At 35.5% G+C, this 27166-nt stretch overlaps 1 protein-coding gene across 2 annotated transcripts in view; it reads right to left on the bottom strand.

Moving 5' to 3' along the window:
- Positions 1 to 1160: 1160 nt before the first annotated feature.
- Positions 1161 to 27166, bottom strand: part of GLRA3 (glycine receptor alpha 3) — a 92876-nt gene continuing 66870 nt past the window's right edge. The window contains exons 6-10 of one of the 2 annotated variants that reach the window (XM_069855753.1): positions 21991 to 22128; positions 16823 to 17037; positions 13550 to 13696; positions 8187 to 8306; positions 1161 to 4418 (exon numbers count right to left, since the gene is read on the bottom strand). In XM_069855753.1, coding sequence (XP_069711854.1) covers positions 4155 to 4418; positions 8187 to 8306; positions 13550 to 13696; positions 16823 to 17037; positions 21991 to 22128 — 884 coding nt within the window. In that variant the 3' untranslated portion in view covers positions 1161 to 4154. The remainder of the gene's footprint in view (positions 4419 to 8186; positions 8307 to 13549; positions 13697 to 16822; positions 17038 to 21990; positions 22129 to 27166) is intronic. The other variant, XM_069855754.1, reaches the window with a different exon arrangement.

The following is a 27166-nucleotide window of genomic DNA, read 5'->3' as shown; positions in this document are numbered from 1 at the left end:
AAGTTAGCTAAATTCTACTTAGTAAAACACTAGTTTTACTAATCCCTTCTTCCCTTCCTCATTCAAGGCTCTACTAATCTATTGACGTTATTATAGAATCATAGAATAACCAGTTTGGAAGAGACCCACTGGATCATCGAGTCCAACCATTCAAACACTATCAAACTATCAATGCTATCAAACACTAAACCATGCCCCTTAGTACGTCGTCCACCCGTGCCTTAAACACCTCCAGGGAAGGTGACTCAACCACCTCCCTAGGAAGCCTGTTCCAGTGCCCAATGACCCTTTCTGTGAAGAATTTTTTCCTAATGTCCAGCCTAAACCTCCCCTGGCGGAGCTTGAGGCCATTCCCTCTTGTCCTGTCCCCCGTCACTTGGGAGAAGAGGCCAGCACCCTCCTCTCTACAACCTCCTTTCAGGTAGTTACAGAGAGCAATGAGGTCTCCCCTCAGCCTCCTCTTCTCAAGGCTAAACAACCCCAGCTCTCTCAGCCATTCCTCATAAGGCCTGTTCTCCAGCCCCTTCACCAGCTTCGTTGCTCTTCTCTGGACTCGCTCCAGAGCCTCAACATCCTTCTTATGGTGAGGGGCCCAGAACTGAACACAGTATTGAGAAGTAAGCCAGCCATGCAAGCTTATTTTGTTGATGTTTGAATATAGTCTTAAAAATAAAATGCATTTTTCTACTTAGAATTTAAACAGAACCCACATTAATCTTAGCTGATGACAGTAGCTGTTGATTCTAGCCTTGTACAGAGGGCTGGCATGCCTGCTGGCATTTCTGGATTTTTTCCCTAGTCAGTGGTGAATAGCAGGCATTTTTGCCTTGAGGTCTGTTATCATCTCAAATGACATTTCTCTCTTTCTTTACCATGTGAATTTGAAATAAGTCATTTGAGAATAATATAAATTAAATTTAAATGTTAAATTCTGCTTTCTCTTGAAGATTATTTGTATATTTAGTGGACTGCAGAGGCTTCTGTTACCTTGGCAAATGCTATGGTTCTACTAAAAAAGCACAAACCCGTCAGTTCAGGAGAGATCTTGGTTCCATTACAGCAAAATACAAAACCTCTACTTACCTGAGGGCAGCAGAATGACAAGCTAAATGTTTTCAGTATTTGAAAACATCATCATGGAACCATTTTTTGCTTTTCCTCTCTGCTTGAAATCCTCCTGTTATTAATGGATTGCTAAATAAAAAAAGTTCCAGCAACATTAGAGTTTTCATAATGACTTTCTAAGCATACTTAATTATCTTTATTTTCAGTGTGCCCTGTTTAGAAGACTGAGCGTTGTATGTAACCTTTCAGTAGAGATGTAGTGTATGCTCGACCTTCCAATGCAACAGGCTATGAAAGAGAAATAAGACTACACAGAGGAAGGGATATACTTTCTATTGGCCAGATCTGAGCCTCTCTTCTCTCTCACCACAGGGCATAGCTGAAGAGGTAAATCCTGACTAGGTCCAGTCATCACATCTACAGATCTCACTTATCTTAAGTAGAACATAAAGGTAAAAATCCATTAGGGAGGTCTTAAAATAATTATAATGTCTATCTATGCTTTTTATTTTATATCTGTTATATGCTGTAATTTTTCCTTAGATTAATATACTCTAGTCAAAGAGAAATGTGGCACCAGGATTCTTCCCTCTCGTTGAGGTAATAGGTTCACATATGAATGAATGATCTTGTCCTTCTAACTTAACAATATACATTCCTTCTGCCCCCCTTGTTACATTTTGCCAGTGTTGTAATTCAGTCTCTCTTTTATCACTTTCAAGATGTCCTGTTGATTTCTCTACATGGGAGTGCAGACTTTTTCTACTTTAAGGAATGAAGAAAAAAAATAGGACTAAATTTATTTAGCTCTGCATTATACCCTCAATTCTGTCAATTTTTTTTCAATACAGGATAATATTACATCTGCAAGATCAACAGACTATTGAATAATTGGAAAAAAGGAAATGTGAACTAGGTACTCAAGTGCTATAAACAAGAAAAACAAGGAGTTATTCTGATCTGGCCAGATGTTTTTTATGCACTTATCTCTTCAGTTAAGAATTTTTTATTGAATGCAAGTCAGCTATATTAGAAAGAAAGAGGAAAGATGATCCTGAAACAATGCATTTTTTATGATCACCTCTTGATTATGCAAGCAGTTCTTCAAAAGGTCCTTAAACAAAATACTGTAGACTTTGCTGGTAGCAGAAGCAAGTTAACATTTCTTTATATACGATACAGTTAATGATAAATTTGAGAGAGATGAATATAACCCAACTGAAATGTCAGACATTAGCTCATGATACCCACTCATACAGATGAGCACCTTCATAAGTGAACAGCATTTTTTTGACTATGCACAAAAAGAGAAAGACAAAACCAACATACAGCCGCAGAAAAAAAATAATTGTTTAAAATGTATTGAATTAATTTCAGATCATACATGAAGCAAAACTACACCACCCTCTCCATCCCACCCCCATTTTAAAATAAAGGAGGATTATACCACTTCTTTTGGACACAACTAAACAAAATCTGAGACCTATTATTTTAGAATCTCTCTTCCTAATCCTTGGAGGAAAACAACACAAATCCAACCAGACTCAAGGTTGCTGTGTTATAATCCTCAGTGCAGAGTTACATTACTTGTGTTACTTCGTATGCACCATGCCTTTGAAAATGCACCAGCTGTTTGCCTCCAGCAGTATTTTACTATCGTATATAGATTCTGAGCAACAACAACACAAAATTTAAAAACATATTTTGCAATGAGAAACAGCCTCAGCTACTGGACTTTAAATATCTAGCAATTCTAAATGTCAAATTTCCATATATTAGCTTCTTTTTGTTTTTCTGCAGGCAAGATTGCCAAGAATAAACACTCTTGCCTACAAACTATGCTGTAAGGGTATTCTATTGTATTATGATTCAAAGAAGAAACTAATAGGACTTCTTTACTCATAAACAGGGAAAATCTCCCTGAGAGTTTTAATAGTTGTTCTTCTATTTATTAATGCAAAGTACAATAAATGCAAAAGCCCATCCAGATATTGGTTTTAGGTTTTGGAAGAAGTGGATGTTTTTCCAAGGTTCTGAAGTGCTTCTTAACCAGTATCTAACTCATATCAATATACTTCAAAGAATGAAACAGAAAAACCTTGGTATGTTCATAAATTAAACTCCCTGTACTTACACAACCTGTAAAAGATAAATGTGCAGAAACACAACTGTAGTTATGCTCCAAATGTTTCAATAAAGCAGTTGACTGCTACCTTTTAGTTTTGGTCCAAGATCTGTTTGCATTGAATCAAAATGAAGCATTGGAAAACTTTGATGTCATTTGTCTCAAAAGCTATATGAGTTTTATCAATTTAGAAAAAAATCCCCTCAAAATAAAAAGGTTTTAAAAATATTATGTTTCAGTTATCAAAGTGTAGGTTATTAAAAGAAAAAATTCCTTTGCAGGAATCAATACTTTACAAATTTTAAAATATTTCCCATATGTTATGCAGACTTCTATGCTGTAGGTGCCTTGCACTGCTTGAGATTATTTGAACATTTGTCTTCCAGGGGAATGGTAATATGAAGTACATTGAGTAAATGATATTACTTAGATGTGTCAAATATGCTAATTGCAAAACCACAGGTACTATCCTTAAGACAAGAAAAAGTCCTTAAAACTGTAATCTCAAATCAGTAATTGTCATTATCTTGCAAAACTGAAATAAACTTTAGAAATAGTAATCTATTCTGTAATACTATGGGACTAACCTAGGATATTCTGGAGCAAATTTTTAAATTAAAAATGTACCAGAATTTAAGAAAAAAAAGAAACACCAAAGAGCACTGTACAATTATAACAGTATGTAACTGTAGGTATAAACACTTGGCAGTGAAGCTTCAGTAAAGAGTGATTTAAAATGAAAAAAGTCAATATTTAGTTTGACAAGGAAAGTTTGCAATATCAGATTATCTTCTCCAGACGTCACTCTTCCATTCCACTCTGACTGGGCATAGTAGGCCATGAGGAATCTATAGTTTTCCTTGTCAATATCTTTAACTCTCCTAATCTGTCCTCAGATGCACATTCCTAACAGAAAGCCTCTTGTTGAGCATGGCAGCCAGATCTGTGTGCACCGCAAGCCTTATTATTGGTGAATGTCTTCATGCCTGATGATTTTGTAAATTACCCAATAAAAAATATTGAAAATCAGAAAGGCTAATGGGAAACAAGCTCTGGATATAGTGTCTATCTTCTTGGCCCGGTCAATGAATACTTTCCGCATCTCTTCAGGACTTTTTGGTGCAGCTTGAACTGGATTATTTGCCCCCTTTTGTGTCACTCCATCTTTTGCTTGCATACATGGGCTCACTCCATATGCTGGAAAACTAAACTGACTTGCATCATCATCCTGTTGGGAAAATAAAAAGCAATAAAAAAAAGCAAGATTTTTTTTTTATTTTCAGAAATCTTACCAGCTTCTAAAGAGCAAGTATTACACCGTTACCTCAGTGACTTCTTGAGACCACAGTTTATTTTAACTGGTTGAAACTTCAAGCCTGTGATCATCTGTCAAAAATATTGCAGCGTCTTTAACAAGTACAGACTTTTCCTATTTGCTTATAGATTCTGTAATTTATTTAGAGCAAAAGGAAAGCTTAGTAAACTACTGATAATCAGGCATACAACTTCCAATTGGGTTTGATCGGCCTCATTTACAGTAAATATCTTCTCTTCAACAAGGCAATCTTCACACTGGTCTTTTATGCAACAACCATTAACTCTGTATGTTGCTTAACAAAATGTGGTCGTGGCTGCTAGACGTACTAATCATACAAGCACTAATGATGTTCAGATTAATTATATTAGTGAGAATCTGCCTATTTGGTCAGTGTATATTTAGTTAATATTTCCTGTGTGTCTTATTCCTGATGTTCCCTGTGAATACATCAGATAAAGAGAATAGTATGTTAAGTGTCTTTGTTTAAAATAAAGTGAATGAAAGCTAAAGGCTAGATTTTTCTTCTGACTCAGCCTTCTGTCGGTTCATGGGAAAACTGGCAATGACATTCTCAATTCAGGGATCTATAAGAGAAAGTGTTTTTTAATCACATGGCACAAAACCAAAAGTAGATGGTTTGAAGTTATATATATATACATTTTCATAATATGAATTTCAAGAATGTGGCTTCTGTATGGAGACACATTTAGTACCTCTCTTTGCCTGGCTATAGGTATTCTCAGGTAGTAAAGGAGGTACAAATGCAGGCAAATAAATAATACATCATCTCTGAAGCCCTGGACTGACTTGGTTCTGAAACATATTCTAGTGTATTCCTTCACTATATTACTGACCCAAGGACAGTCATGTTATTCTGATGGCATTAACAAGGAGTTAAGTACTGCTTTGAATTCAAGATTTTGACTAATTGTTTTAGGATTCTGTAATTAATGAAGTGTGATGAAGTATTATGTATGTATTTTTTTCCTAAATTAGTATTTTGGAAAATAATTTCTGTAAGTATTAAAAAAAGAATAGAGCAACAGCCAATTCTCCTTCTGTAAAAGAGATTTTTTATGTTTTGAAGCTCTTCCTACCTGAAATGAAAATAAAATTGTAAAAACTTTGTTTACCAAAGCAAGTCAAATAATTAGTGTTTCAGTTCAGTTATTCTGAAGTATTTTTTGTTTTGTTTAAACCTATTTTCTCAACAAACACAGTTTAAATCCAAATTTTTCAAATTTTCGCTTTGAAAACGCCAGTCATATTTGGCAAATCTCAAAATATTTTGGAATGAATAATTCATTATAAACATACTTAAAGTCTCAATTAATTAGTGCTAGATATCAACCATTGTTGAATTGTTTAAAAAAATTTGTATGATGTTTATTAGTTAAACAGGTTATTTAGAAAAGAATGCAGATCAGTAAATAAGTTTGAAGTGAAACTGTTGGCACTGAGCACAAGCATCCTACAGAGCTGTAGTTATACAATTGCCATAGTTATCACACAACTGCAATACATTTAAATATATTTAAATTGTATGAACTTATAGACTAATATGGTTCTCTGAAATTATTATACTTCAAATCTGTATTAGAGTTCTCCTGTGAAAAACAAAAACTTAAAGAAAAATTAACATGGAAGAAAAGAGGAGGAAAAAACACCAGCTGACTTCAATATGGAAATGAATAACAGAAATACAAAATGATAGCATCATTATTTGATGACGTGATAAAAAAGATCTAATTACTACAATAGTGTCCCTCTCCTGTCAGAAAAGAATGTGAAATAGTTTCTTTATAGTAGCTTATTCCAGAAAAGTTTTAGTATTGCATTACCATTAACAGAAGGTACAAATACATGGACTGTGAGAATTCACACTAAACTTGTAATTTAAGCACTGTCATATGTAGTATTCAGGGTTAAAATCTTTTCATGCTTCTCCAGATGATAATTTTTATGATTACACAGGCTCAGAAAGATTAATAAAGCAAATCTTCTGAGCAGTAGCTTTCCTATGAGTGTTTTCAGGATGAGGTATTGTATACTAAGACTTTACTGTTTCTGTTCTATGCTTACTCGTCTTGAGCTATCCCTTAGAATGACTTTAAAGGCCAAGTCTCCGCTTATTTTCTTGCTTGCAGACATCCTGACTTTAGTCTGCGAGCAGGCTTCTTCAAAATGTTGTTGAGGAAGTGATGTGAAGGTACATTTAGCAGTCTAGCATTTCTGTTGGAAATGTGTCTGTCGGACTGTGTCTCCATGAGTACAGGTGCGATGCTCAGAGACTGCCAAGTCGGACTAAAGTGCTAGGGCTAGTGGATATGCAGGAAAGGGTACCTTCTGGAGCACTGTAACATGCCAAATCCCACCATACATCTTTTTCAAGCGTACCAGCTAGAATATCCAAAATGTGGTACTACAAGTTTTCCAGCAGGTTCATAACGCTGGAATCATTAATTTGCTCTCAGAATTATATTGCGCACGGCAGGGAAGATGTAGTGACTGTTATTATTGATATTAACTTTTGAGTGCTTTTTCAAAGGCATTTTTATAAAATATCAGTTACATGGCATTTTTTAAATCAATTGACTTGGTTATACTCCCTCTTTTTTATTAGAAATATTTTTCATAAAGCACATGTCCAATTCTACCGCTTTTGAAATCATCTAATGGAAGAGCCCTTTATTTCCCAGCTGAGAACCTACACAGTGAAATTTCAGGAAAAAGTCCTGCATTATGGTTGGAATTTTTTTTAAATGCAATAAGAAGCTTTTTATTTTGTCTTTTGTATATTTGTTTAGTGCATCATTACTAAAGAAAAGAAAATGAATGATTTCTTATTGAAACTTTGAAAATGTTACTATGAATAAACTCTTATAATGGTTTAATATGAATGCTCTTTTCACACATAAACCTTTACAAATAACAATTTGAAAGTTATTCTGAATTCGGCTGCATACAAATATTTTATCATGATTATTAAAATAACTGTAATTAAAGAATGGAAAGGAATTTAGATAACAATTACTATTTAGAAAGCTAGAATTCTTTGGAAGCCGGAAGGAAATACTTTCAATTAGTTTATTTTGTATCAGCATTGTTCTACAAAATACTTAGCTATGAAGAGTTAGAAACTGTCAGTTTCTATGACCCCATGACTCGTTTTCTGTCCATATCTTTAATAATAAATTCCTCTTGAGGAATAATATGCATAAGGGATAACAATATCTTTATAGCCTTTTGATTGGAGGTTGTGTTAACAGCTTGAAGACTTATCTAAGGCCTTAGCTTTGGTTATTTTAACACTATATTTTTTACTGTCAATGTTTGATAAAAGAAGTGATTTTGAATTGTTTTGCACTACAAAGAGTTTGGCTTTAAATGCTGATCTTGTAGCAAATGATTTCTCCTTGAACTGATGTCATGGTTCTTTGAACTTCCAGAAAGTAAAATTTTGAGACTATGCTTAAATCTAGATTTAAAAAGATAAAAATGCATCGCAAAATTAATGAGACAGGTACCTTTATAAATGTTTCACGTCATCACGTACAGGTAGCAATGAAGGTATATGGAGTTCACAGGGGAAGACATTATTTCAGACAAAAGGACAGGGCCTCTGTTAATGATTGGATACCACATTATGACAAATGGGACATCTTCTTCGTAGTTTACCCTTAAATTTGTACTGTAGATTTGAGGAAAACTCCCGTCTATAGGTCCTGTACATCTCAAGGCATTGCTATGCTGCAATGATTCACTGATTTCATTTCCATCAAGAACACCCTCAAAATACTTTCATCAAAACGGGTGAGTTGACCAAAAAGAAAATGAGAGAAAAGAGGTGTGATTACCATTAAAGACAATCTAATTTCCTCACTAAAGACATGGTGATCTTTAGATTTTTGAAAATAAAATTAAAAGACTGACTATTTTTGAAAACTAAATATATTTAGAGCTTATCTAAAATAAAAATGGTATTCAGTATATATAAACAATTAATATTTTCCCTGTACAGTGTAAATGCAAGTAAGGAAAAGAACCGATCATAGGAATTTTTCAGCATCTGTATATGACTTCTAATTCCACCATTTTTTCCTTTTGTCTTTCAAGACTAAAAGGAGTATAACTGTAAATGAATAATTAATACTTGTTCATCAGAAGCAACGTTTCCATCATGGTAGTAATATAATATTTGTGAAACAGTTGTTTTCACTGGCCAGATGACGTTTTCTGGCAGAGACAAAGCACTACTGACTACCAAATGAAGTCTCAAATTTTGAACCAAAATTTCCTGTTCTCAGAATTCATTGTGCCACTTGTGAAGTGGTAAAGAAATGAGACCCTTTTGAAAAGCTTGCTATATGTGTTGTGATGCCTATTGGAAAACAGCAATGAGTAGTTTGCATATTGTGTTGCAATAGCAGTTTTTGTCTATAAATGTATTTATGTCACAGTTCCAGACATTTGAAAAATTTTGTTAATTCTGTGCAAGTTCAGCTGGGCATCTGAAAAGAAATTTGCCTTCCAGTTATTTGGAATCACTGAATGAAGTCTACAGTTACAATTATAAAATTGATAGCCAGAGCATGCAGTAATTACTAAGAATTGCCTTTGATGCTGCTGTTACTATTGCCTGGGAAGGCAGGCTGCAAATATACTAGATGGTATAAGAAAAAGGCAGTGACTGTAGATGGAAAAAATACATGGAAAATGGCAACGATAGATAAGCTTTGGATGCTAAAATGTCTTGAGACAGCTCCATACATAATTACATTTTGTATAACTGTATAATTTTTCATAAATCTCAGCAGCTCTTGTTTTGTTTGCTACACTCATTTACTGCAGGGGGTTTTATTCTACTTCAATCATATGCTTTTTAAGAGACATATTTCAGTTCTTCTGTGTTTTTAATCAGCATTGAGAAGAAATAATCCATTGTTTTGATTATATTTACAACAGACTTCAACCTAGGAAAAATCCAATTGGTTTGAGGATAGGTTTAGCATTAAAATTGCATTCAATAATTTTGACAAAGTGCCTAAAAAGTACAGGAGGAGAGTCAGTGGGTGCAGATACAAGGTACTACATTTAGACACGAATAATCAACTTCACAAATGGAAGATGGAAAGTGCATGGCTCTGCAGCAGTTCTGGAAAAATACCTGGGAGCTATGGAAGGTCATAGTCTTCATACGGGTCAATACCATAGTGTTGTTATGAAGGGAAATAGCAGACATCAAAATAGTTTGGATCAACAAGTGTATGACTTGCATGATGTGAGCCTTTGGCAGCTCTCAACTGCCACTGCGTAGGCTTCACGTTGCGAACACAGTTTTGAAGAATTATATGGACTTATTAGGAGAATTTGCAGGGGAGGAGTGCGCTAATGTGCAAATGGCAACACAAAGGAATGAAGTAGTCTGTTCTGTGTACCCCTTCAAGACTCACTGTGAAAGGCCAAGAAAAGACATGAGTATAAACTTTCTGAACCATTGGAATAGATTGCAGGGGATCTTGTGGAATTTTTATGACTATGATGAATTAGGTATAACTGATCCTGACTTAGGTCAGGAAAAGAGATTCACCGACCTCCCAAGTTCCAGTACTGAAATTCAATCATCTGACCGTTGCTAAGGTTACTTCGTAGAAGTAAATATTTCTTGCAACAAGCATATCTTTTTAATAACAAAGAAAACAGACTTTGGAAATTCTTCAGCTGCCCTATTGCAATAAGATATTCTTCATATATGTTCTCTTCTGTCAATGTACACCTGAAATAAAGCATTTCTAAACCTTGCAAATAAAATGCCAGTGCCAAAATTTTCTGTACCGCTTTATTTCTCTAATTGATTTTGAACATAAATACTGAATAAAATAGCTGTTTTCACTTTGGAAAGAAAGAGGATGTGATGTTCAAGGAAGCCCCTGAAGTTTATTTTAAACACAGTGTTCTAATCTAACTTCTTTTCACATCTTCAGACTTTGTGGTCAAATGAACATTTCTTTATACATGGTAGTTTTAAAAGCCAATGCAATTTAATTCCCAAGAGCCAGTGTCTGTTTGGCCACAGGGATAATAGTTCAAAGGGATAGCAAACACATACAAAACTTTATAATCATGAGCTATTGTAAATGACTTTGAAAAAGACAAAAGAGAAAGGAAGCAGAAGGTAATTTGACTTATGATCCTGGGGCCTGCATTTCATGTTAAAAATTGTGATGAATAAACAGTATTTGTAGCAAGAAGGCTACCCATTAATTCCCTTATTTAATCCATAAGACATCATTTGCTATTTTATACCAGAGGGTTTAGGATGTGATCCAACATTCTTTAAGAGATAAAATCTCCATGTGGTAGCATCTCAAGTTCTAGTATACTTGCTGGGCAAGGAATGGTTTAATAAAACATTGAGAAAAAAAAGAAGTAATTAACTGAGCTGTCTTTAGAGCTTGTGAAAGCGTATCCTCAAACTTTAACTCTGTCCAGGAGCTGTATGTAGAACTAGAGTCCATCAAGAAACATTCAGTTAAGCTAACCATTAATCTTTCCAGAAAAATGTCTAGTTGTCCAAAGCATAACCTTATATGGGAACAAAGCTTTTTTTATTTATTCTTCTTTTTATAAATTCAGGTTGAGAAACCTATCTTGCAATGAAACATAGAGATACAGAGAGGAAAGGAAAGCCGTATACTCCATGTTAATACCCTCACTTGAATCTGTTATGAAGAAAATCATTGAAAAGCATGTCTTCATCCTTCAGAATCTAAGGGGAATACTTGGTACTTTACCTTAGATACTATAGTCTCTATCTAATCCTCTAATTTATGAGAACATAGTAGATTACCTACTTGAAGCTAGTAGAATGTCAAATGAAGTGTAAAATTAGAATGAGAACTTTTAAGTGTGAATTCAAAAGTATCATAATGTCATGTACTGATCCAGCAAAACTCATGCATACTTTTCTGTTAAGTGGTCTTAGAAATGCTTCATATATTGTGGATACTTCTTCACACACATCTAAGCTGAAATTTAACTGGCTGTGATTGCTGAAAATTGTCTTGGAATCATAGAATCATAGAATCACCAGGTTGGAAGAGACCCACTGGATTATCGAGTCCAACCATTCCTATCGAACACTAAGCCATGCCCCTTAGCACCTCGTCCACCCATCTCTTAAACACGTCCAGGGAAGGTGACTCAACCATCTCCCTGGGCAGCCTATTCCAGTCCCCAGTGACCCTTTCTGTGAAAAATTTTTTCCTAATGTTCAGCCTAAACCTCTCCTGGCGGAGCTTGAGGCCATTCCGTCTTGTCCTGTCCCCTGTCACTTGAGAGGAGAGGGCAGCACCCTCCTCTCTACAACCTCCTTTCAGGTAGTTATAGAGAGCAATGAGGTCTCCGACTTGATGATTTGTTATGAGAGGCTGGGAAGAGATTCAGTTTGATTCTGAGGGAGGTAGGTAATATTAATTGCCAGTTTCTCATCCTGTGATTGTAATACTTGACGTATGTCTAAGGAAGTGAAAAGACATCACTAAAATCGAATATGGTAAATTTTCCTGATATCCAAAAGACACTATAACACGTGGTGTGGCAAAGAATGGTCTAAAAGCAAAGTCACATAATATATCACTCATGACGGCTGTTTGTATTTGACACATGACACTTGTGTTATGGCCTAACTACCCCCTGCCTGGTAATGTGTCTCTGCCCATCGCATTCCCTCCATTCCAAACCTTTAAGCAGCTTTCAGAGAGCTACCATGTTTTGAAAACAAACAACCTGTCACAAAAATGCTGCTTTCCTCCCATGAGTCTCAGAAAGCATTTTTTTTTGGCCACTGTCAGCAAAAAAACAAAGCATTTCTCAGAGACAATTTTTGAAAGCAGATGCAGTCTGAATCATCTTCTAGACTACAGTACATGAGTTTGTCTCTGCACTTCAAGAATTCTTTGACTCAATACACAGGAAGAGGCAAATGTATGAAAATGTTATTCCAATTTGACCATCCATCCTGCCTTTTAACATACAGTCTTGTGAGAGGAGACTACTTACGTGGGCTTTGCAGCATTACACATTTTCATTAACCTTGAAGTATTAGAGGAACAACCTGTAAAATGTTGTGATCTAAACAGTAAATTGAGGTCAGTCTTCAGGAAGGAAATATGGCTGAACTGAGTCATGTTGATATGGTCAGACTCTAATCCACAGTAATATTCTACACACTGACAGAAAGCCAGCGGAGAGGGTTTGCATGACATCAGTGTTGGGTACTCATGTAAATGAGTAATTTGGAGAAATATTTGCTTTTTGAAAAATCAGAATTAGAAGTTGTATATTGTTGTAAGAAATTTTGCTTATTGCTTGATTTAGCTGTGGACTATAGTCTTAGCTGTTTGACTTTGCACATTGGTAGTGACTTATTTTACTTTTCTCTAACTAGCTTCAGATATAAAATAAATATTAATAACCATTGCTGCATTAAAGTTTCTTACTAATTGTATGAGCAACTTAAGCTAAATTAACATGACAGAAGAAAAAAAAAAACAGCCTACTCAGACTTTTAAAGTAAAATGCTTGTTCTTCTACCAGCAGTATTAACTGAAAAACTGTATTTGTATTAATATTTAAATGAAACATAGCTGTTAAGGCTTTGAACTGAATACTAGAATGAAATTTAAAATAATATTTACTGAATCTCAATGCAGTACAAACTGCTGCAAGTAACAGTAACGTTCATCCATTGAGTATAATCTGACTCTTCTAACAGAGTGAACTTCATGCTTGTGCAGATGGCTCCCACATGGCCCATGTCTCATTTAAATCCCTCTTAATCCCTCTTTTGAGAATCTGAGTGGGATTTATGCAGTGCATAGTCCTTGTAGTGACCTCTGCCTATAGTGAATTTCATTATTTGCTGCCATTTTATTCCTATTGCCACTTTAAGCTGCATCATGTTTACCAAATTAACCCTATATGATGGCATAAACCAATCTCAGACTCTCTTTCAAAGTTGTGGATACTGTTACTTTTACCTTGTTCTTCTTCCTCTTGCGGCGGAATCGTAGAAGTTCTTTATGCTGCCTTGACACAAAGTTTACAGCTGCATACTCCAAAAGCGCAGAAAACACAAATAGCAGACACACAGCCATCCAGATGTCAATTGCTTTGACATATGACACCTATGGAGAGAATAAAGCAGATGATAGAATATGTTAAGACCACAGATGTGAAGTTTAGTATTTCAGGCCAGGAGAAAATGCATTAATATTAGTTCAGTGCAAAAATAATTGCTGGTTTTGTCATTGTAAACGGTGATGCTTATTTTGGATTAAACTTTTATTTAACTGTGTTCATATAGTATATGATTTTGAAATGCAAAATTCATTCTACTTATTAATACTAATTGTTTTGTTCTTGCTGTTTATTCTTTTCTGTATTACACTGTCAAATTAAAGATGGAAAAACCCAAATTCAAGCAGTTTTATTGTATGAGTTCAAAAGGGGATATAAACCAGTGGAATCTGCTAGAAATATCAACCAAGCATTTCCTCAGGGGACTGTCAATGAAAGTACAGACAGTAGTTCCAAAAGTTTCATAACGGAAATGAGAGTCTTGAAGATAAGGAGGGCCATGGATGTCCTTCTGCAATGGATGACAACCATCTGAGGCCCATTATTGAAGCAGACCCATGCAAAATAACTCAAGAGATTGCAGAAGAACTAAGCATTGACCATTCAAAAGTTGTTTGACATTTGTACCAAACTTGAAAATTAAAAATTATTGACGAATCAGTGCGCAAGAGCTGAATGAAAATAAATAAAGTTGTCATTACAATATCTGCTCTGTGCCTCTTTCATGCAAAAAAAGCAATCAATTCCTTGATTATATTATATCCAGCTAATAGAGACCTCCACCCAAGGGGATGGTCACTAATGCAAGTGAACTCATCAGTGATATTAGGTTTGGAGGCAGCCTGGGCTGCAGTGATCACACACTGGTGGAGTTCAAGGTCCCAAGGGATATGGGGTGAGAAAGGAGTATAGTCAGGACCCTAAATTTCAGGAAAGCAGACTTGCAGCTCTTCAAGGAGTTTCTCAGTAGAACCCCTGGGACATGGTCCTTGGAGACAAGGGAGCAGAACAAAGCTGGCAAATATTTAAGGATGCTTTCCATATAGCACAAGAGCGCTCAGTCCCCACATGTAGGAAATCAGGCAGAGAAGGGAAGAGACCAGGATGGCTGAGTCAAGATCTGCTGATCTGCTGTTCAGGGATGAGGTCAGGAAGGCCAAAGTGCAGCTGAAGCTGAACTTGGCAAGGGAAGGGCTTCTACAGGTACATCAATCAGAAAAAGAAGGTTAAAGAGAAAATACCCCCACTGATGGACGAAAATGGTGACCTCATATAAACAGACAAGGAGAAGGCTAAGGTCCTCAACAACTTTTTTTCCCTCAGTCTTCATTAACAACCGCTCTCCTCACCCTTCCTGGGTCACTGGACAAGATGGTGACCAGGGGGGTAAACCCCTCCCACTGTAGAGAAGGATCAGATCCGTGACCACCTGAGGAACCTGAACATATATAAGTCTACAGGATCTGATGAGGTGCATCCCAGAGTCCTGAGGGAATTGGCTAATGTAGTTGCCAAGCCATTCTCCATAATATTTGAAAAGTCATGGCAAAAATGTGTATATTCTAATAGTTCTTATTTTGATTGATACATTTTATTCTAAGTTCAGATATACTGCTTTAAATTTGATGGTTAAAACCAGCAATTATCTTTGCACCAACCTAGTATCTCCACATCCCAACAACATGTTTATCAAACAAAACTTGACATGAAAGCTAGACAATAAAAGGGACAATAATTCAATCAATAAGCATTAAATACTGTTTTAAAAAGTAGCCTTTCACAAAATATGTTTATTGGTTTCGTAATTAAAAGTCCTCATAGTGCATTGTGTCCCTTATCATGAATCAGATAATCCTCAAGAAGCACATGCTCTTCTTCCATTTGTCACATTGAGATCTGTGAATGATTCTAAGGCATCAGAGGATAGCTTATAATGGGACTAGTGGGAATTCCTGTATTATAATGAATCTGATATAAAGTTCCTGGAGCAGAAATTAGGTAGAAAAAGACAGAGAAATGCAGAACTCTGATATGTTTTTTGTCTGCTAATATAGGCATGGTAAATCAAAGATACAGGTTCAGATTGGTCCTGTAATTTGGACACAGTGAAAGTGCTGAAAATAAATTGCAGAGCAGATGAACTCACTGCAGTCCTTTACTGCCAAGCTTAGCTGCAGGACGTAATCTGCACCAGGAAAGCAGACCCTGTTCCCTCAGTGTGTGCAAATTTACAAGAGGTTTTTCACATAAGCCAACATAGCTAGCTTCAGTCTGTAAAAAGATGACATAAAACATGTCTAGCTCTCTTTGGTAACCTCTTACATTCTTGCTTTTCTGGGTGTTTTATCATATTCCATATTCTTATGGGTTGATGTTACATTTAGTGGCATTCAGATTTGTATATTTGAGGCACAAAGCACAATTACCTGTTAGGATTACCTATTGGGAAAAAAAATAGGTAGACAACCTAAAAATACACTGCTAAAACTAATACAGAAGTGGGCACTGTATCTTTTTATTTTTTAACATTTTATTTCTATTAACTGCAATGGCACACGAAGATGGTTAAGAACCATACTTAAAATGAAAAAGAAAATTTTTAAAGCAATGAGAAGTTAGGAAATTTAAATAGGTAATGATAGAAATATACTTTAAACTATTTACATTTTGTAGTGAACAATTCATTTGGAGTAATTTGGCTTAATATTTTTCTACATTTTAATGTAAATGTGTTTGTAACTAGTGAGTTAATTCATAATATAGGCAGGTTTGGGGAAAGGAATATCATTAAGACTAGGTTGCAATCCATGACTACTAGAAAGTCAGTCACATCTGCTGGCAGGTCATCAGATAGTTGTATCAGGAAAAGGATGAGATAGTCAACTGCTAAGCAGCACTTATGTAGTACTGAATAACATTACTTTCATCACTAGTTGAGTTTTATGGAATTGAGTAGACAAGGTTGGATAAATAATTGTGACAGGTGAGAAACAGAATATAACTGATTGGTGATTCAAAAAAACTCTGAATATTTCCAAGTTATTTAACTCCTTTAGAAGATGGTTAAATGCTAATAATTAAAATATATTATAAGATCAACTGGAAGTATTTATTTGTCACATAGCACTATGACTTTGTGCTAATGTGGTACAAACAAAGGAAACTGTGCCTACCTTTGGAAGAGATGCTCGTGAACCTGAGCTTTGTGTTGTCATGGTCAGTACAGTTGTTATGCCTAAAGCCACTCTCGCTGGAGCTGCATCCATATTGATCCAAAATGACACCCAGGAGAGAATGACGATCAAGAGACTTGGTATGTACATCTGGATGAGATAGTAACCCATCTGCCTCTCAAGGTGAAATCGGACTTCAATGCAGGTAAACTTTCCTTTTTATAAAAAAGAAGAAATATTCAATCGAAATACAATCTTCTCTACTGTCAACACCTAGAACACTCTCCAGAGAATTTATACTCTGTCAGAAATATACGTTCTGTAAAGAAAGATGAATAATTTGATTTCTCTTCAGTAATGTTTAAAGTATACAGTTCCCATTACAACAGGAGTATTCACTGGAAAGGAAGTGATCAAAAAACCTGAAAATTTAAGAATCTGATAAGTTCCCAAACTCTTCTTTCCTTACAAACCCAGAAATCATTATGACATAGGAAAATTCCTGTGTGTGATCACACTTCACTTGTTATCCCGCCTATTGCTTGGAAATACTGCTTTATGCAAAGAAAAGATTTAAATAAATCTTTACAGAGCCCTGCAGAGTATAAGTCTTAGATCTGGGAAGCAGATATTTTATATTCTGATTCCAATGCAACTGTCAATATGGATGTACACTACACAATATGGTTCTTAAAAGTGACTGATGACCAAGATACAGGCATCCCAAGGGCCACAATATTGCTGACTACAGAGATTTGCTGACAGAATCCTGGGGCAATTGAACTGTGATAATGGCCTCCTCTAGCACTGCATTTTTCCCATTGGAAAACAGCAAGAGACACAGGTTTAACATAAGCTTAAGTACTGAAAGACAGCAGTAAAGGAGAAGAGGAGACTGAGACTTTTCAATCTGAGGCTGAAAATTGTGTTAGACAGTTTTTATTTCTAGGTACTATTCTAAACCTCTGCAGTGTTTACAATATTTAGACTTCTAAAAATCAGGGTTCTTCATTTTACACAGAGAAGATAACATATTTCAAAAGCTGACACACTTTTTTTCTGTATACAGAAAAGTAAAGAGAGTCTAGTCTTCTAAAAGAAAAAGAAGACTCTTTTCCTGTGATAAGACAACAGATGAAATCAAGAAACAGGAAGACAAGAGAAAACAACAGAACTGCGGTGAATATAATCATAACAATTGCCTAACTACTGTTTGCTATCTCAGAAGTGTCACTGAAGAGGCTAATTAAAGTAGATGAATAAAAAGCTAGCTTTATGTGGACAGCTAGATTAAATTGAGTTTTATCTAGATTAGCTAGATAAAACCATAATTATGTGGTGCTAGAGCGAGATTCTGGATATGTGCTTTTGAAATTAGTCTTTGCACATAAGTTGCTCTGCAGAAAGGTTTCATAGACAAGGAACCTGGAAATAATTTATGTGGATAAGGTAGACTGTCTAGATAATGTTTATTTTTAAAAGATATCTTGGGGGGAAAAAAGCCCACACCCTGCAATGTACTGTGCCAGTAGTCCTAGAGGAAGGATCACAACAAATGGTAGCTGAGTAACTACAATTCTCAAAATGCTGTTTGATTGAATAATCAGAGTTAGTATGTATTGATGCAATATGGCTGTGGCATTTCATGACTTCCACTGTTTCCTAATGGTTAGTTCTTTGGATTCCCAGGTTTTCACTAAATAGTTGCCATTGCAATGCTTTGAATATTCTTGTCTACTCTCTGTACTGTTGTGTGGAGGAAATCAGGACCGATATCTACTCAAAACAAATGTCTATTGCAGGACCACACAAATTGACAATAATTTATTTGTAAGGGGCTCTTTGACTGTGCTGTTCAGCTGCAACCTAATATGATCTAACTGCATGCCATCATAGTCTTTCTCTTTGCTGTATTTTCCCAGCCCTACCGTAAGGCTGAGTCTTGCACTTATCCTGAGTTGGAACACTCTGGTGTGTCAGGGAGCAGAAAGCTAGTCCTTTATGTATGTGAGTCTTAGAGCCCCAGATAGATGAAGTTTTGATCGAAGTTGTCTTGCAACTAAAGGCATTATTCATCATGTAATCAATTAAAGTTTTTGTTAAGTGCCTTTCATATGTGAGCCTTATCCTTTGAGTGAAAAACCCATCAGCAAACACGACAGTTCTGAGCAGCATCATTCAAGCACAGGTGTAGTGTTATCTACGGTGCAGCAGTAAAGCCATGATTAAGAGTATTTCTGTTTGTGCCTGTTAAACAATACTGTATGTATTTGTATGGTGTTGTGTATCAGACTTTTTGCAGTTGTGATTGAAATTACTTGTGAAAAGCCCAGGAGAGCAATGATATGCCATAGGAAGTGACTCAGAATGAGGTAAAGCAAGACCATTCTAGTAATGTAAATGGTTCACATGTGTATTTTTCTGGTTGTTATCATTCTACTTCACTTCCCAAATTGGTCACTGTGGGTATGCAAGTGGATGTGAAAACATGAAAATAATCAGAAATGCTGTTGCATCACTTCAGAACACAGGTCTTTATGAGCCATTATGCCATACTTTGTTGAAACTGTATGCCCTTATATTTAGAAGCAATTTGGTTTTCAAGCTGTGGTTACTGTCATCCATTTTCAATTGGGCATGAAACACTGGTGAGACATGCACTGATGAGTTTCCAGATACTGTCCCAAAGCTTCATGTTAATTTGTTTCACAAGAAGACTTCCGTGTTTGGTCTTTTTTCTGTTTTTCTGGGTGTCTCAGAAAAGTTTTCCATTAACTAAACCTAAACTAGTGGCTTTCTTTATTGCATACTAGCTGCAGGTGCTTGGGATTCTTTCAAGAATCCTTTTAGTCTAATCTGTCATAGGCCAGAGGACTAGGCTTTATTTCTAGTTCTGAAAAAAAATTGTTTCCTGTGGAGTATCCTAAAGGAGTGTCTGTCTAGAGCATCTCATTGAAAAACCCTTACGAAAGCACATTACTGGTCACGTATTCCAATGATGAGTGGAGTCCCTTGGGGATCTGCATTGGGAACAATACTATTTAGCATCTTTTGAGGCAACATGGACAGTGGGATTGAATGCACCCTCAGCAAGTTTGTGGTTGATACTTTAGAGGGAAAGGCATTTCAGAGGGACCCTGACAGGCTAGAGATGTGGGCCTGCACAGACCTCAAGTTCAACAAGGCCAACCTTAAGATCATGCACACTGGTCAGGGCAATTCCAACATGGATACAGGCTGAGCAATCAACAGATTGAGAGTAGCCATGAAGAGAAGGACTCGGGGGTATAGGTGGATGAAAAACTGAATGCGACACCTAAATGCGACAGCAGTTAACAGGGATAAGTACTCTTGGTTTGCAGGAACATTTTGAGGGTCATGAGACCTCACATGCAGTAAATAATGTCTGTTGCTCCCACTTCTCAGCTCAGTTTAGGGCCACAGTGAGCAAGTCAGTAGACATAAGCTGACCCCATGCAGCCTAGTGTGTTATGCTTAGCCCTAGTATATTTTCCTATTTCTGCTTGTAAGAAAATTAATACCAACTTAAACAGACTTGAAACACAGGCTAGGAAGAAAATGTAGTGGGTCAAAAATGCTGAAAAAGTTCTCAGTCAAAATCAAAGGGTTTAAATGATGATGATTGTAATGAAATTTCTCAAACAAATGAGTAAGAGTACAATTCAGCTTTAGATGAGATGTTTGGAGAGATGTTTGGAAATCACTGGGAATTCTGGCATGTTAAAACACATTTGTGCTCAATATCAGATTAACTACCACAGTAATGTTTTAATTCTTCAGTCAGAGATTTTTCAGGCATCATACTGTTCAAATGCACTTTGGAAAAATGAAAAGAATACTTTCTACCATTATTTTTCATTTGCTAATATCACTATACAGGTTACAGAAGTACACACACATGTTAAAATGGCACAATAGCAGGAGAATTCTAAAAACAAAGAAAGTATTGCCTGTATATCTCAAAGGTGATAGAGAAAAATAATGAAAATAAAATTTTCTTCTTTGTCATAAGGGTTATGGTACAAAAAAAAAGGAATCATTTGAATTTCATCGCTATCATTAACAAAAGGATCTTTGAGTGAAAAAATTGCCCTGCTATAGGAGATGTATCTCAATTTTTTGAAGGTTTTTAAGGATTAGCCAGCTATTAGCACTTGTACAGTAACAGTGCATGTCATGTATTTCCAAATTATTTTAGGCAACATTTCAAAATGTTTTTATAAGTATCTCCACACTCTAAATGGAAATTATCAGAAAACTATTCCTTCCTTAGGACACCATGGCAGCTCTGATGAAACTCCCTGCTGAAAAGCACTCCTCCTTAATTTTGATTGCAAACATTCCTTATGAACACCACCTACTGAATTTTCTCCCCTCTGCCATTTCAGCAGAATCCAAATAAAAAATTCTAACCTTAAATTTCAAGATATGTTTAATCTAGAATCATATTAGAGAGTTGAAATTAAAAGAGATATGGATTAGAATGAAAGAGTTCTACATTTTTTTTCATATGAGAAGATGGAAGCTATGCATTCTTAGCCTTTGACACATGTTTTTTATGATTATTGTACTTGTCCAGTTATTGCAATTTTTTTTACAATTAAAATACCTATATTATTAATGTTAAATCTCCCCCCTTTCAAATAATCCCAGAAATGATGAGCTAAATATCATAGTTCTACAAAGGCTTCAACTTAGAAATGTCACTTCTAATTTGGACATCTGGACGTTGTACATTAAGGATGCTTTTAGCTTGGCAAATCTGTCTCTCTTTTTCCTGATTGAGCCAGGCCATGCTTAGTGAAGAGACTGTGGACCTTTGGATTTCAGCAGTGCTTCATATCGCACGGTGCAGCTGTGGTCATGGCACCCACTGTAAAAATAAAACTACTGAGTGAATTGTGCCTGAATTATTTTAACTATGTAATTTCTTAAGTTTACTGATATAGAAGTTTGATCAACCTTCATGTAGTTTTGTTTCATTGTGTCAGTTATTTAGGACTACATCATCCTGCACAATGCACCTACATGATTTAATCTTCTTATGAGCTCAGTGAGAATATTTAAACACCAACCCCCCCAACTATGCAAAATAACAATAAATGTTAAATGTCTTTCCAGTTGTAATCACTAATATGCTTTCCTACCTGTATTGTAATGCTTGGTGCAGTAACATAAATCCTTTTCTTCTTTCAACAGAAACTGTGGCAGAGTGAGACCTTCTGCTACTTGAACTGCTCCCTTTTCTTGCCATTCAAAAATGAGATCATTCATTGTGTATCCAACTAAAAAAAACCCAAACAAAACACAAATAAACTCTAAGTCAACTGCAATCTTTGAAAAGCAGGGATATATCAAATAATGATAACTTAAGCAAATGTCACAAAAAGGAGATAATACGGGAGGGTTTAATACTCAGACTCCCGCACTTATCCATACCTTATGTATGTGTAAATAAGTTTAAATAAAACAGCAAAAGCTGTAGTAGAAGTACGAATCAAGGGCCAGACTTTGTAAAGAGAAAGTTTTTTCTCTTCTGTTTCCTCCTTTCAGCTGAATATTTGCATGGGATATCATTGGAGAAAATATCTCTTCTTTCTCTGAATACGTGATATATCAGCTTTCCTGTATATCCCTGTATATCCAAACAAATTTTATCTGGTTATGACAACTTAGGGGGGACGGGGACACACACTTCTATTCTCTTAAGTCTTTCTCAGAATCTAATAGATTTGGACAAAGTGAGTTTTTAAGACTGATATCTAAAACTAGATAGCTTCTGTTTTTGTAATAGTTTGAACAACAAGGATACACTTGAGCCATGTAGAATAGCTCAATCAAAATGGAAAGGGAGTAATTTTTACATATAAATTATATAGCTTTCATTCATTTCTTTTGCTTCTTTGCAATATTTTCTTTCTGCTTTAGTCCAATGCTGATGAGCTGTTGAGGATAAGAGACTGATAACTGGAAATATCCTTTAACCTTACAGTAACGAATTACTGTTCAAAGTATACTGTTGAGAACTTTCTAGGAATACCTGTCTGCCCACAAATACCAAAATTTTGAATTCTTTTGTGTGTGACCATAAATCTTTGCCCTTTTATGTTCAGTGACTTCATTACTCTTTGAATACATCTATAAATGCTACCTAGTCATAAAGCCCTGATACGCACCAATATGAGATACACTTCATCTTTTATGATCTGTCTACATTCAATGCAGCCATAAGCTAAGAATTGGTGTTTATAATTTAAAACTGTTTTCAACTCCTCTGCTTGCTTCCAGATTCTTGGTGCTTCTTTTGTGGAGTACCTCTATACAAAGTATTCACAGGAACTCAGACTGACTGCCTGACCATGCCATTTAAAATAAGTGTTTAATTAAGATAAGACACCACTCAAATCATTAGAAGCATGTAGTAACTGTGCAAGGAAACACTTATTTTTTTGTCTTATTGAATGCATGACATTCTATAAACATTGTATTTAAATTCACTATTAAATGCCACAAACTATGAAAATTCAGAAGTATAGGTCTTATCAACCTTTACATGAATTCAGACAAAAAGACTTTGTGTGTAAAGCACATTATCATTTGAAGCATGTAGATTATGGCCAGAAGTGATATCGCCTGAGTAAAACTCATTGAACTGACAAGAAACAACTGCTGTGTCAAAATGTATTTCACTAAATCATATTCGTTCATCTCTAATACATGCTTTTTATTTGATTATCTACCCTGTCTGCTAATTCTTCTATACTGCAATCTATTAAAAATAATAGTAGCGTATGCAAAATTGTGATGCAGTAATTAATTTTTATCATGCTTAAATTTCAAATACCCAGCTATAGCTTTAGCATTCAATATTGTAACTGCAGTTTTGTAAGTCAAGATCATAAATGTGTCTTAAAACACAGAGGAGCTTAATGCAGGTGTGATTTTATGCTACATCAAAGAAATTTTAAATGGTATTACATATACCACATTTCCACCTGATATGTTAAATGAATTCAACTTAAATTAATTATTTATTAAATGTGAAATTTCTTATAGCTCTTCATTAAATGTGAAAGATACGGACCAATCAAATCTGCCATTGTAATTGGGGAAATGAGAAAACATAAAATATGTAAGTGCATTGAACTTTTGGCTAACACTACTTTATCCCTAAATTTTCTTCAATGTCAGGTATTCTTGATTTTCCAACTGAAAATATTTTGTTACTTGGTACAATTCCAAATAATCTAATGATTTCTATATTTTTTTTCCAACTACTGCATTTTTCTTTCTTCTTTGCATGGAGAAAAGGAAGAAAGACTACAGTGGAAAGTATTGTCACCAGCAGAAATAAAGCCGAATCGGAGAATTTGCAATAACAAACTTCCAACCCAGGATATTTTATGCACAAAAGGGTTAAAACTTACACTGGTTTGTGTTATAAATTATTCAGGTGGAGAAGCAATACTAAAGCTAACTGAGTTTCTTTAATGTCACAAAAAAAATATTTTTTTAAATTCATTATATGAAGAAGATTTGATACATAGCACAGTTCTTAATATTCAGAATGCTCATGGTACTGTCTGCACTGAACATAAGGGGAAAAAGGCATTTCTATAGAAATATCCCTTTAAAATAATCAATGACTACCATATGGTAGTATTTACACTATTGCAGTTTAGGTGTATAGCATTATATATGCAATGGCTCTAAAAATCAGTTCACTGACATCTTCATTTTGGGAGCTCTTCTGATTGATGTAACTATGGAAATGGCTGGGCTCTCAGGAGCACTAGAAGCTCATCATGACAGATTTTGAAAATACCTTCAAGTCCAGCCTCCTCAACAAAGTAGAGAATTATTATCCTAATATGGTTAAGGCACCAAATTGCTTATTGCCATCAATAGGGGATGAGAGTGCGTGTGTGTCTTAAGTGCACAGAAAGTAGCAGATATGTAGGTAGCTTAGGTAATGAAAATTCTGAAGCCTCAAGGGCAGAATGTTATTTTTTATATTTAGTACCCTAGAATTGCCAGTCATAAAAGTTTACGTTATTAGATTATGTGGATAGCTTTAAAATTCTGATGCTACTGCCTGAGTTCAATGGGACTGCACTGATTCATGCATGTGTACTTACAGTGCTGACACCTAGCTTTGCAAAATGGAAATGATTAGACGTTGCAACAAAGTTTTCTGCTAAAACGTATTTACCTTACTCACCTAGATAAAAAAAGTACATTTGTACATCCACTGCTGAAATGAGTTTTACAGGAATAAAATGAAAACAAATAAATTATTTCATTGACTGCACAGGATTAGGAACTGATTGGCTGAGAAAAGACAGATGAGAGAAGTGAGTAATGGTAATTTCTCCTTGTTCCAGGTTTCTGCAGCACCAATCTAACTGATCAAGCTCATAATTAAAGCTGAGTGTTCATGAGACACAACTGCAATTAAAAATAATTGATCTGAATGCACTAGTATTCAAATAGTAAAATTCAATAAGACAGATGTGTTTGTGTGATCTCTGAAATTTTCCTTTGATATTCCTGAATAATGGCATCATAAGCAGAAAAGGCTAATTTGTTGGGTAGTTATATGTGGAAACAGTTCAAATAAATTACCCCAAGAATTATGCTAGCAATGATTGATAAATACATTATAGGTTCAATCCAGTGCATTAATTATTTCATTGAGCAATCAGAAGGCATAATAATTAAAATAAGGCAAAACATCTTAAAATAAATTCTAGAAATACTAAATATGAAGTCCACTTGAGCTTTCGGTTCCTACATTGTCTTTAAGCAACTTAAAGAAAATAATGCAGTAACATAACTTCAAGCAAAAGTCTAAATGCCTGTTGCTGTTACTGGTCTGTTGTCAAAGATTAGAGATACACTGTGTATATTTTCAAGATGGTCTTCGTGATAAAATATCTAAGAAGTGTATTCCATTACATTGTTATCACTCTGCAAATGGAGCAGTAAAGACCAGTTATACTAACATATCACCTTTTCAGCAAACTGTGGGATTGAAAAGTGAACAGATACATGGTTGCTAGTACAAACTTGCACTGTATGTGTTACATTGTTAAATATATTCTGCATTTTGTAGAAATGCGCTGAACTGTGTAGTAAGTATAAAGAACAAGATGTTTCTCTTTAGGGACTCTAACGGATATGGAATATAACGGTATCTTAATTGGGTTGTTAGGCTCGTAAGTATTGAATCCACAGAAACTAACAGGAAGGAGAATTGGAACAATCTAGGACCCTGGATTTGAGGAAATAAAGGAACCAACTCACAGCAAAGTCACAGAACGAGGAATTATGCCCCTTGAAGCTTTCCAAGTTCAGATTCACACTTGCAGAAGCCCTGTCTCCCCAGTGACACCTATTTCTCGATTCTCATCCTTATGTTTGCTATGACACAGGTGCCCAGGCCAAACATTAATGTCATGATGGTTTTCGTATTTTATTTATATTTTTTCAGATTTGCAAAAATAGCAAAACTAATACTCAATCACATTCCTATGGCTTTAACAGTTCCATCAGAAGATGCTGTATTTTGCCAAGGGAAATAATTTCAGAGGCCTTCTACTCAACTCTAAGAGGATAGAAAGAGATGATCCAAAGCCAAATCAAAAGAGTGCTTTTACAAGCTACACGTACCTTGAAACGCTTATTAACTCTGCTTATAAATATATGGAGCTTATTCTGCTGAGACATAAGTGCTTAGGCCTTGAATCATGACTTCTTCTTGATGGTGGTTTTGGTGACTATTATAAATTGATACCAGATATTTTTATTATCAGTGACTGTGAAATACAATGTTATGAACAAATTATGGTCATATTTTAGTGTTGCAAAAAGGACAGTGACCCACTGACCTAGTCAATATATGAGGATGCAGCTAACTTTTTCATTGAAAAAACGACCCTTTCATACTACAGAAGTGGCTGAAAGCAATGGAGGCTACCATCTAGTATAGTGGTCTGCAGAACCAGGCCAACCTAAACTAAATCAAGAGTATGGACTTCTGTCACTGAAATGCAGTGTGCTAGTGTTTGGGTTTCCACAGTGTAAATGCATGAAGCTTGTGAAAGGAAGTAGTGATGCCGAATTTTGTGTGTTACGGGATGCAAATCAGCTGCTGTGGCAGTAGAAGGCAGCTTACAATGTATTTGTTATTGCCTGGCTACAGGTCCAGCCCTGTTCAATGTCTTTATCAATGACCTGGATGAAGGCATTGAGCGCACCCTTAGCAAGTTTGCAATGACACTAAGCTGGGTGGAAGTGTTGATCTGCTGGAGGGAGGGATCT

This window comes from Phaenicophaeus curvirostris, chromosome 4 (genome assembly GCF_032191515.1).
Source record: "Phaenicophaeus curvirostris isolate KB17595 chromosome 4, BPBGC_Pcur_1.0, whole genome shotgun sequence".
Lineage (NCBI taxonomy): Eukaryota > Metazoa > Chordata > Aves > Cuculiformes > Cuculidae > Phaenicophaeus > Phaenicophaeus curvirostris.
The sequence above is the reverse complement of the archived record's forward strand: the minus strand, read 5'-3'. Positions and strand labels throughout refer to the sequence as shown.